Source organism: Synchiropus splendidus, chromosome 6 (assembly GCF_027744825.2).
Source record: "Synchiropus splendidus isolate RoL2022-P1 chromosome 6, RoL_Sspl_1.0, whole genome shotgun sequence".
NCBI lineage: Eukaryota > Metazoa > Chordata > Actinopteri > Syngnathiformes > Callionymidae > Synchiropus > Synchiropus splendidus.
The window spans coordinates 16,485,355-16,497,372 of NC_071339.1; the positions used below are offsets into that span (position 1 = coordinate 16,485,355).

The following is a 12,018-nucleotide window of genomic DNA, read 5'->3' on the forward strand; positions in this document are numbered from 1 at the left end:
GACCTTGTCGCCGTTCCAGAGCTCATGACAGAGAAGCAGGGGGGGGGGGGGGGGGGGGTTTTACAGTGAGAGCAAACCATAAGATGTGAACCGCACACGTTTGCATAATTTAAGGTTAATGGGGAAACAACGCAGATGAAATGGCGGCGGCTGCGCTTGACTGGGGAGCGTTTCATTAAAGCGCCATCACGAGCGCCGTTTTAATGAGCCGTGAATTCATCAAAGGGGAACCTCGTTTTCCATGACACCGACGTGAGACAGCGCCGCTTCCCTTTCAAAGGCTAATTTCGCCAAGGCGGTGGAGAGAACACGCCTGCCCGCTGCTCTGATGTCCAACCGGCGGCGGAAATATCAAACACTTGAAACTCACTTTGCTGCAATGAAGCCCATTCCTGCCTGGCTTCACTCGCTCGACCGTCTCCCACCACTTTTCCGCTGCAAGGTCGCGTGGTAACGTCTGCTTGAGAAAGTTCCCACTTCACCACAGGGGTTTAATGGCGCCACCTTTTCACAGGCCGCCCCTGTTTTCGCCTGCTGGCTAGTGCACAAGACAGCTGGTTAGTTTGGGACCAAAGTGACATGCGTGTGTTTATTTTTTGGGATGTGACATGCATGGCTTTATTTTTATTTTTGCCCGAGATAACAATTATCTTGAGATAATTTTTATCACGTGATAACGCGTATCTTGAGATAAAAGTTACATACATCTCCAGATAATTTTTATCTCAAGATACAATGGTAAATGTCTGCGCATGCGTAGCTGCCTCTCTGGCGAAGCATTTTGTATTCGTCCTCCTGGAACCACTATGTCTCCCATGGCTTCGTAACTGTTCGTCAATGTTGTCAGTCACTGTCCGCAAGTCTGTGCGCTTTTAACACTCGGATCAAGTGCCTTCTACTCAAAATAATACCACGTGTGGCTAAGCTATACGTATTACGCGTCCCTGGAAGCAACTTGCATGACTTTATTTTTTTTATCCCGAGATAATATCTCGAGATAACTGTTATCTCGGGCTAAAAAAAAAAAAAGCCATGCATGTCACATCCAAAAAAACCTAAACACATGCATGTCACTTCCAGGGCTCCATAGTTATCACCATGTTGAACGAGTGACGATTCTCATACAGACATGACTGGTTCACGCACATCACAAATCTTCACGTCAGACGTCCCAGTTCACCTTCAAACAACAAAGAAATCCAGGGCTGTCTGGATCCACGAAAGAGCAAAACTAATTTCAGGTTCTACAGATCAAGAGAAAAATCGGAAGTCGCCGTCCGTAGATATTGGGGGGACTTCGGAGCCTCACACGGACTCATAATGTAAACAGATTACAAGTTTCTTTGTCCGATGCTGATGTTGTAAACATGGATGCACATTCAAAGCTTATTATTACCGTGAGCCACAATGACAGACTGAAAATAAACAGACATTGCCTGAGTAAACCGGTACCAGGCGGTGTTAGTCGATATTTTTGGGAGGGAAACACCGACACCCAACTGATGTTTATCTACACAGATTTTACGCTGCATCACAGGACGGAGGGAGGTGTAACCTCAAGCTGCTGCTGGTCATGGTTGAGAAGGGGGCGTGGCCAAACCCTCGCCTGTCAGAATGCAGGAGAACACCAACATAGAGTGTGTGGAAACTGGACTTTAGAAAGCCTTTTATTTGGGGTGACTGCAGTCAGCCACGTCATTTTTGAAGGACACATGACACCTTCAATGAAAGAAGCCTCCAGAAAGGAAATGAATTTCCACTGAAACCGACTTTGTTAGGTTTGAGAGCTTGTTCTGCGACACTAATGGGTTCTGTACCGCGCAGATCGTCTCATGCTCGACTCCCCCGCTGCCTCCCCTTCCTAATCGTCCCTTCATTTGCATGGAGTCCAAGACTTCCTCTTCAATAAGGCCACGTCGCCGTGAAAGATGAGTTTTTAATCTTCGGGAGGAGATGAGTTTCTGACCTGCACCTCTTTGTTTCCCTGGCTCCTCTTTCACGTTGCACCCGGGTGACCTGCCCGTAAATTCATGGAGGCAGCGGCGCCGCGCGTCTGCCCGAGTACTGTCATTGTACATTCATTAAAACCCGCCAATCTGACATGGCAGGGAAAATGGTTCTTGGCGAGCCGTTCTGAGAGGCAATCTGATCATCTGACGGGGGATGGGCAGCTACTGATTCTCCTCTCACGGACCTTCATTGACCTCACTGCCAGGTGGTCGTCATCCGAGAAGTTCCAGCTCATCCACCCATGATCTCCAGCCCATTCTCCTCATGGTGTTGTTGGTCTGTCGCAGCAACTTGGAGTGAAAGTTGAGGGACATGTCTCCAGGACGCCCCTGGACCAAGAGTGTTGCACATGGTGACGGTGGAGGACTTGCCCTGACGGAAGAAGACTGCAGGTGGATTTCACCCTCATCACTTTCGCCCGCTGCTAGGTGCTTATTTTGTGGGTGGAAAACTCCACACGTCAAGACCAGTTTCAGAAGTCGTTCAGCCAACCCTGGCCAGACCGTCCGAAACAAGATCAAGGTGAGCTCCCGCTAATGAGCGCGAGCTTCAAATGGCGGCTAAACAAAGGTGAGGCCGAGTTCTCTCGCAGTCAGAAAGAAAAACCGTCACGGCGGAATTTAAACACGCCACGGAGTGAAACCTGTTTACCCGTTTACAGGAAAGTAAATCACTTCAAACCGGAAAACAAACCTTCAAAGACGGCGGAGCAGCTCATCGCCGAGAACAAACAGCGACGCGGACGACTCACGCATGCGATTGACTTTCATTTGGATCTCGACACTCTTAAACAAATGCCGTGCTGATTATCCGCCGGCCTCGCATCAAACGGCGGAGGAAGGAAAACAAAACAATCTTTGCACATGTGAAACTTCATCAGCCTGTTTACCGCGGCTGCTTGAAGCAGCGGCCTTCATCTTCGCCGCTTTATTTTGCTGCCAAAATCACAGGTGACAGGCCACTTTCCTCGCCTCCCTCCCTCCGTCCGCGACTGCAACAGCGGTTGACGCGCGCAGGTTCTCTTCACCAGAGCAACGGCAGGAGAGTAAACAGGGGAAGTGTTATCACGATTAGCTGTAAAGTCACCCTCACCCCGAGGCGCCGGCTCTGTTGTCGACTCACACGTGCTCTGCTCGGCAGCCAAGTGAATACATGAATTTTAAGATCGAAGAATCGTTCCTCCACTTTTACTCAGCAGCAGCGTGAGGAGGTTCCTGTTTCACATCTGAGGGAGATCCTGGAGAGCTCTCCAGAACAGTGCAGCATCTTCAGTCCTGAGGTGACGAAAGAGCTGAGCCACAAGACAAAGCTCTGGTTCTCTGGTCACCAGCTTTGGAGTGAGCCAGAGAACAAGAGTTTGTCTGTCTGGACTCATTTAGAGAGAGAAGCACAGTCATCCTGCAGAGACTCAGAGTAGAACCTCCGCTCCTCCAGGAAAACAGAGACGCCCCTAACTGAACACCAAGAGTCCTGAACACTTCATGGCGCCGTGTCATTTTAGTTGTCAGGTGGAACCAGAAAGCAAAACTCTCAGAGAATCAGTCTCTCCCATTCAACCTCCCATTAGAAAGTCAGTAGCGCACAACTTTTAAGAGTTATCTACTTTGTCAGCAAGATGAAATGTCACCTGAACCTTTACGCAGGTGTGAAAGAACCATGTTCGTCCATTTCCAAGTAATTTACTTTACAAAATATCAAATATGGGGCAGACACAAAATGCTCCATTTCAGCCACGGCTTGTTGACAAGCGGCTCTGAGCGATGATCTCAACCATGGATGGGCATGAAACGTCAGCCATTTTTGTCATCCTTTGACCAGTTATAACTTTGAAATGACAAACATTTCAATTTCCATTTTGCTGCAAGGCTACTCTACGACACTGTGAGATTTGCATTTATTTGAACAAATGACTGGACCATCTGAAATAATCACTCCTTAATAAAAACCCATATGTTTTTTCTTTTCAAACACAGCCTAAACATAAAACATTTTTATTCTCACTTGCTGTTGAATATGTCTCAATGTTGTGTCTTGGACCTCTTTTTTTAGTTCTAAGAAATCATACATACACATCATAAAAATATATTGTTTTAAAATCATTAAAAAAAGGTTTTTCTCTCAGTATCTGACTATCGCTCTTACTGAAACTGTGGTCATAATGACTGAGTGAAGAATGAATGTCAGACCTAGAATATGAAAATGCTCCCTCTTCAAATGGATTCCTTTTTTTTTGAAGAATGAATAAGAGGGCATCAGGTTGCCCTAAGCCCTGCTTAGTTTGCCTGTTAGAAGGCTGGCTCTGCACATAGGTGGCAGCTTTACTCTGCACTGTCTCTGGCCTCCGTCTCAAGAGAAAGAGCTCTGTCAACCGGCAGACTCAGAGTAGAGCATCAGCTCCTCCAAGACACGAGAATAAGAGGTAGAGATGGTGAGCGTGGGGGAGCCAGGAGAAAAACACGGTTAAAAGAAAAGAAATGAAAGTCAAGAAACATGATGGACAGATGGGGCTTAAACTCTGAGAGACAAAAGAAAAGAGAGGGATCAGTCCAGAGGGCTGAAGGTGAAGTGCTAGAGGAGAGTGGAGGAGGAGAGAGAGAGAACAATTAGATGCATGACAGAAAGGCAAGAGCAGGAGGACATGAGGAGGACAGGATGGCCCACTTGCTGGCGTCGCAAAATCATCACGAGCTGCTGCGGAGCTGGCGGTCAGAGGTCGCAGCCAAAATCTATAGTTTTAATAAGACCGCTCAGGAGCGTGCGCGAGAGGCTGGCACTCAGGTTTAGTCAGGAGAGTGAGCGCAGCGGAGCCACTGAAACAGTTGACTGAGACCTCTTCCTGTCAGAGCCAGTGATGGATTATCTGCCAGAGAATCTGAGAGCAGACACACACCTCCGAACACTGCAGTCTCAATCTGAAGTGCGCCTCTCACTCACAAGTCACTTGTTTCTCTCCGTGAGCGTCGAAGTCGGGACGACGTCTGGTGCGGCACCTGGTAATTGCTCCTTTGGAGCGACAACCTTGACCAGCAGCAGGTTAACCCGAGGATTCGTAGTCTCCAAACTTAACTGTCGCTATCTCCCAGAGAGGATCTTTGGAAAAAAAAAAAAAAAACTCAGGCGAGCGTGGAAGCGAAGCTGAAGGGTTCAATAATTGCCTTATTTCATGCTCTTCCCCGCGCGCCTCAGAAATATCCTGCTGATGGTTCTGGACGCAGGGATTTGAAGGCCTGTTAGTGAGGCGGCTCCGGCGCTCGCATTGTTTAACGCGGTGTCAGAGCTGGAGGTCAGGACGGAACGTGCAGCTGATTTAGTGGCAGAATTAGCGCCGCTCCGTCATAAATACAGATGAGAGTGTTTGGAGGTCGGTCCAGAAAACCAAACTTTAATTCATCATCAGGCCGCCGCACTTTTGTTTGTCGCTGTAATCGTCCCGTTTGCCGCGCAGAGCCGGCGCTGCTGCGAGGGATTGATGTCACAACGGTAATTGCCACTTTATGGAAGCGTCTCGGGCGCTTAGGCGTCCGGGGAGATTTGAAAACATCCGTCCGACAGGGAGGTCAAGGCCGTCGGATTGGATATTTATCGAGTCATTTGAAAGCAACTACCGGCAACATATGAGTTCATAAAGAAAAGCAATAGGGGTTGTGAATGGCCGCCGGCGACTGTGTCCGTCAGGCACAGGGGTTGCTCACCATCGACTCACACGCAGGCCTGCAGACAGAACATTTCCATATGGAGTTTTGCCTCGCTCGTCCTCGTCCGGCTCTCTCTCTCTCCCCCAGGCATGATTGTCTTATCAGGCTGGAATCATCCTATCAACCTATTGACAAGTGTCATGGAGGGAAATAACATACGAGTCTCATAAATGAGCAGAAAAGAAAAATCCAATTTCTGTTTCCACAAACTTTAGTCGTCGCTGAAGGACTTTGAATCGATTGACGGAACTTTCCCCCGGAGAGAATGGGCTTCTAAGAAAAGATACGTGACGACTCAAACGGACCTCCTTCACGCGAGCATGTAAATATTAACAAGCAGTCCTTCGGCTTTTGCCTGGTTTGAGGTCGATCGCTAACTTTGAAAGCATAAGCTCAACATTTCTTGCAGTGTTATCAACTTTTACTCTCATTCATTCTTTTATTCATCCTTCACTTCCCGTACAGTGATGCTTGGAGTGACGCCTGGGACACTCTTCAAGTAACCATCAAATGTTTTAGTGGGAAGAAACTAGGAAACTAGAGTTGTAGTCAAGTTGAGGTCAAGTCCAGGAGGCCATGAGACCAAGACCAATAGAAGAGGAGAGACTCCAACCAAGACTGTTACCAAACTGAACATGAAACCATTTCAGTTCTGGACTTATTTTGGAAAAATGGCTACCATTACTTCGGCAGGGAGAAATCCATGTGTGTGTCTGTTTAACAAAGAGATTTATGCTTCTGGATTCGGTGGTTGGGTCTCAGTCTTGGCTTCGAGTACTCACAGTATTGGTCTCGGACTCAGACTCGGGTGTTAACACTAATGGAAACTCCACTCCGATGCCTATGTTTTGTCAATTTGTCAAGTCAACTCTCACAATATTGTAAATGTACGACAACATTTTGTCAGAACGAAACAGGGGGCTGTGTAATGAGGCAACTATGCTACTGCATGACTCAACAGAAACGTTTTAGGCAGCACGTTAAAGTAATCTCTAGTCAAATCAGTTTGTGAGTGCCGATTCAGCAAGTCCTGACTGTAGAAAAAAAGGGTCTTTTCTGATCCACTAGATGGCACCAGATTTTGTGACCACGGTACCCTGAAAAATAGCAAGTCTCTCTCACTTTCACGGATGTTTGAAAAGCGTCTCGTCTGCCTCACAACCCTTTGTTTTTCTCAGTTTCGATCTACACTGAAACGTAACCTCACGTGACGACATGTTTGCAGACGTCGGTTCCAGGCAAGTCCCGAGAGTCAGAAATGGAAAACGAACCCAAAAAACAAAGTGGTGTTTATTTTTCGTACTTTTGTATGCTTCTAATTATATACACAATTATCACACAAGTTAAGATTTGCGATCATACAAAAGTATTCATAAAGTGATCAAGAGCGCACGCGTGCGTGACGTGGCACTGCCCCGGTGAGTCTCAAGATAAGGCGTCGGGCCAGTCGGTCAGAGAGACCTCGTCTGTCCGTGGTGGTTACTAAGACAATGATGGAAAACACGGAATGCAGGAGCGTTTCACTGGATCGAAAAGAAAAGGCTTGATTAATCGATCATGAGAGAAGACGTGTGATCAGTCATGAGGTGGGAGTGCAGCCCCCAAGTTCAGGTCTTGGCTCTTTAAAAAAATAACTGCCTGTGATCTTCTGAGTCCCGTGGGACTTTCGGGAAGCTGCTCTACTTCTTGATGGCGGCGACTGCCTTCTTGGCGGCGTCATCCAGGTTCTCCGCTGCGGTGATGGGGAGGCCGCTCTCGCTCAGAATCTTCTTGGCCTCGTGGACGTTGGTACCTGGAGGACACCGAACAGAGTCATCTGTCAAGGACAGTGGTGAGCCATGGAGCTGCATCAGACCCACACGTCACTGTTTTTATCAGGAGCTTCCATGGCGGTAATGCTAACTCACTATCCATCTTGATCAAGTGACAGCATCAGCAATGAGCAGGAAACTTCTTGACTCATTCTTCAGCACACAAAAGCTGCATCCCATTTCTCTCCCTGACACTCGTGTTGTGCGTGTCATGTCTAACTGTAGTGTGTCCCAATCCTCCTCAGAGCGAGGGAACTACACTCGAACACTTGAAACGATCCCTTCAAACTGAGGGAGCTCCAGAGCTGACTTGAAACCAAGTGTTCTTGTCTGCTTTCTCTCGTATCACACGTTAGCGACCCAAATGGCCTACTGTGTCCGGCAACATGAACAATACAACATGTATGTACAACAGTATGTTTTTATTTCTTCTGAACAAACAACAGTGGGCTAGCATCCAGGCTAACGTTAGCATCCTCATACCTCTAACACATCTATCACCGCAACATAGCGGTGAAGCCGGCTTCGGCTCCGCCCATTTCTTCTCCGTTGGTTCACCAAACCAAGTGAGATGATCAGTGCTGATGCAAGAGGTTGCAGAAACGTCGGAAAATGTCTGCAACACTCAATATGCAGGAAACAAAATACAGCACGGCAGCCAATGACACAGTCTTTACGCGTGACGTCATGAAGTGGTGTGCTAATTCTTAGGGACATCAGTCACTTCACTTCGTCGTCGGAGGTTGCTTCATAGTGGAGGGCGCTCAGAACCAAGTGCTCGTGTTAAATGCTAGTATTAGGGGGAGGAATGGGACACTTCCTGCAGTGTCCTTCTTGTCCCCCGTGTTCCAGACTTCATCGCTGGTGTGACATACTTTTAGAAAAAAAGCGAAAGTGCGGGTTGGAATTCCAACAAAAAATGACGACCACATCACATCACATGTTTCCAGAAAACCAGTCAACTGTGGTTGGCTGGATGTGAGAGCAGGGATGAGGAGAACAGAAAGCAAAAAGTCATGATGAAAATTGGAGAAGACAGAAAAAGGACAGATCAGCTTCGACTGTGCTCAAACACTGTGAACCAGTTGGGACTTTGTCGGTCATCAGTCACCTCCATGGTCATGGAGAACTTGCTGGAAGGCACCGTGGCTGCTCAGGTTCCCTCCACCAGGCCTCAAGCTTCTGGGTGTTTGAGGTCAGAGGAGAATGGGTCAGCGACCAAGATGAGCATCGGTCACGCAGATAAACCTGAGCCCTCGGCCACGCAGGTCGAGATGAACACCTCGCAGCGTCGCAGGACGAAACACAGAGCTGACAAGTGAGTCACAACACAGCTCCGCTGGTGCGCCGAGAAGAGCACGGCGAGCAAGACAGAGGACGGAGCAAAAGGTTAAACACAGCAGAAAGAAACAACAGACGGATGATGGTGAGTCACACCATAGGAAGCACTGGAGAGAAGACACTGAATATCACAGCCACAGTTGATCCACGGATCACCCGGAGTCAGAACTTCCATTGTAATACCTCATTATGCCAGCAGGAGTCAACTGCTCACAAAGCACCCGTTACTGAGGGATGGCTTGAGAGTGAAAGCGCCCTCTAGTGTTTAGTGATATTCATTGTTTTTTTTTTTTTACATTCACAAAAAAGCAAATGACTTCAATGACCTTGGTACATGTATGTCACAGATGAATGATTCGTGGAATATAGTAACTAACAAATAACATTTGTATGGGGAAAAGAATGGACAATATAGATGCGCAGACATAGAATAGGGAGGAACATGTGAGGCTCATTATTTTACATAGAGTAAAAAATAAAATTGTACTGACGTTTAAGAAAATGTTGTAACTTCAGTTACTTATTTAAGTAAAATAAAACACTAGACTGGGTTACTATCATGGGAAAAAGCAAATACTGAGGAGGAAGTTGAAGCAAATAAACAGCAGAAAACAAAACCGTTGCCGTCTAAAGGCCACAAGGCGACACAACGTCAGCTTCCTTTCCTTAAAGCTGCTAGTACGGACACATGACATCAACAGTAGCACAGAGAGAGAGAGTGAGAGAGAGAGACTTCCAGGTGACCCCAGCTCTCCGGGCCAGTGTGTAATTAACACTGCCTGATGTGTGTGTCTTCATCAGTCGGGCCACAGCGATCAATAGACCTTTCATGAGGAATTCTGTTACCGCTGCTACTTAGCGCCTCATATTTCATCTCTTTTGTCCGGCGGACGTGAAGTCGTTCAAACACACTTCTGCAGCTCACGCTGCAAATGATCAATATTGCTCTGTCGTTCATTAGCAGCACAGCAGGAACACGCGCGCGCGCGCGCGCGCGCACGCACGCACGCACGCACGCACGCACGCACGCACGCACGCACGCACGCACGCACGCACGCACGCACGCACACACACACACACACACACACACACACACACACACAGGCTCCTTGTTACCTATTTTCAATTCCTCCCTTTTTGTGTTAGCTCTAGTTTTATCTCACCACTGTAACATTTTATAAGCTTTTACTTGATTTTACTTTGACCTTTGGCATTTGAGCAGCTGTTTTATAAATATACAAATGCAATTTTTTATTCTTTCAAACAAAAGCATTCTTTACTTCACTGTTTTCAAGTTTTGCTCTTTAAAAGGGTGTGTGTTTAATAAAGTTACTGATATTCATCTTCCTCATCATCAAGTGAGATTCAATCACCGCTGTGTGTGTTTCAAGCCCCACTGAGTGCAGCGAGGCAGAGTTGTGCGTCTCTTTAAGTGATGCTGTGCGTGTGCCTGCTCAGCTGTGTGTGTGTGTGTGTGTGTGTGTGAACACTAACTGCAGTTCCACTGTGAGCAGCAGGGAGCACCGATAAGTCACAGCAGCATGAGCAAGGACAGAGCCCAGCGTGAAGCCGCTGCACTCACTGAGTGCATGTGTGAGAGTGTGTGTGTGTGTGTGTGTGTGTGTGTGTGTAAGTGCCAGGGATAGTGTATGCTAAGTACATGAGTGTGTGCTCATCTGCTGCCACTAGGTGCTGCCAGAGACCTTCTCTCAAGAGCACTGTCGGAGCATCACCACTGGCCATGAGATGGTGTTCTGTGTCTCCTCTCTTGTTCAAGATTAGAAAATGAACACAAGGAAATTCAGCATAATGCTGAACACACATTCTTATTAGAGAAAGTACATAAATATGTCTTCAAATATTAACAGACGTCAACATACGAGCTTGGCCAGACCTGGCTGAACTCACTGAGAGGGTCTCAGGGTATGAACTGACAGATTGCTTCATGTGTTGAAAATGGTTCGGAGCCCAAACACTTCTGCTCATCGTCACTCTTGCTTCAGCTGACTTCCACAGCTCTGCTCTCCGCCTCATATTCTACTGTGTCTCGACAACCTTCTAACTAGAGATCACAACATCATCAACAAACATCATGGTTTGCCTCCTCAATAACAACAAAACGACCATCTATCCTTATCCGCTCAGCCGTTGCGGGGGAAGCCGCTTCAAAGCTTCGTCCCTCCATCCCGGGCAACATCCACCAGGTCCGACTGGGATATCCAAAGACGTTCCCAGGCTCCCAGATATAATCCCTTCACCTGGTCCTGTGTTGACCCGCTGGTCTCCTCCCAGCGGGCCATGCCCGGAACACCCTGGTGGTTCAATGAGATGCCTCTCAACACAGCAAAACGGTGATCTACTCCAAGTCTCTCCTGAGTGACAGAACTCCTCACACCTATCTCTAAGATAGATGGTGTCTGCCGTCCGCTTGTATCTGGGAACTCTTTCGGTCATGACCTACAGCTCATGACCATAGCTGAGGGTCGGGATGAAGACTGTAAATGAGGTAGAGCGACTGCAATGCAATGCTGCCCCAACTTGAGAACAAGACCGCAAGACACTTAAACATTAGGTAACTAAACAAAAAATGCCTTTATCATGATCATTTCAGACTGGACAGTAAAGATAGTGGACCAGAAATTATTTTATTTCCTAATCAGACACATCTACGAGCCCATGTGAAACACATGGCTTGCTCGCTGTACACAGTCACAGACCAATATGAACATGCAGAGCAGAAAGAAAACTACTGAAGTTTAGGTGTAAATACTAAGAAGCTGAAAAAGCTCAAAACAAGAACTTATTCTGTCGTCCACCATGGTGGCGATGTGATGACCGTCGGGTGAAAATATGAGGCAAGAGAGGCTCCGACATTACTGCATTTTCAAAATTCAGCGGAGGTTCAGTTCCTCCATCACAGAGCAGGAAGTGGGTGGAGCTACGACATTAATGTGGAGAGGAAGCAAAGTGACTGCGGAGATGAGAATTGGAAAAGAGTGTGGGAATGAGGTGCACAGCGACACGTAGCTGACCACTGCGGATGAACCGTAAATCTGCCTCATACTTTTGCTTTGCTGAACACAATGTGTGTATGTGCTGTATGACCAGAAAAAAGTCGGCATAATTTCCTCCTGGCTCCATTGAGCAGTGAAAGGAGATGC

General features: G+C 47.4%; 1 protein-coding gene across 2 annotated transcripts in view; it reads right to left on the reverse strand.

Moving 5' to 3' along the window:
• Positions 1–6,971: 6,971 nt before the first annotated feature.
• Positions 6,972–12,018, reverse strand: part of suclg2 (succinate-CoA ligase GDP-forming subunit beta) — a 76,183-nt gene continuing 71,136 nt past the window's right edge. For both annotated transcript variants that reach the window (XM_053867797.1, XM_053867798.1), the window contains exon 11: positions 6,972–7,497. In XM_053867797.1, coding sequence (XP_053723772.1) covers positions 7,385–7,497 — 113 coding nt within the window. In that variant the 3' untranslated portion in view covers positions 6,972–7,384. The remainder of the gene's footprint in view (positions 7,498–12,018) is intronic.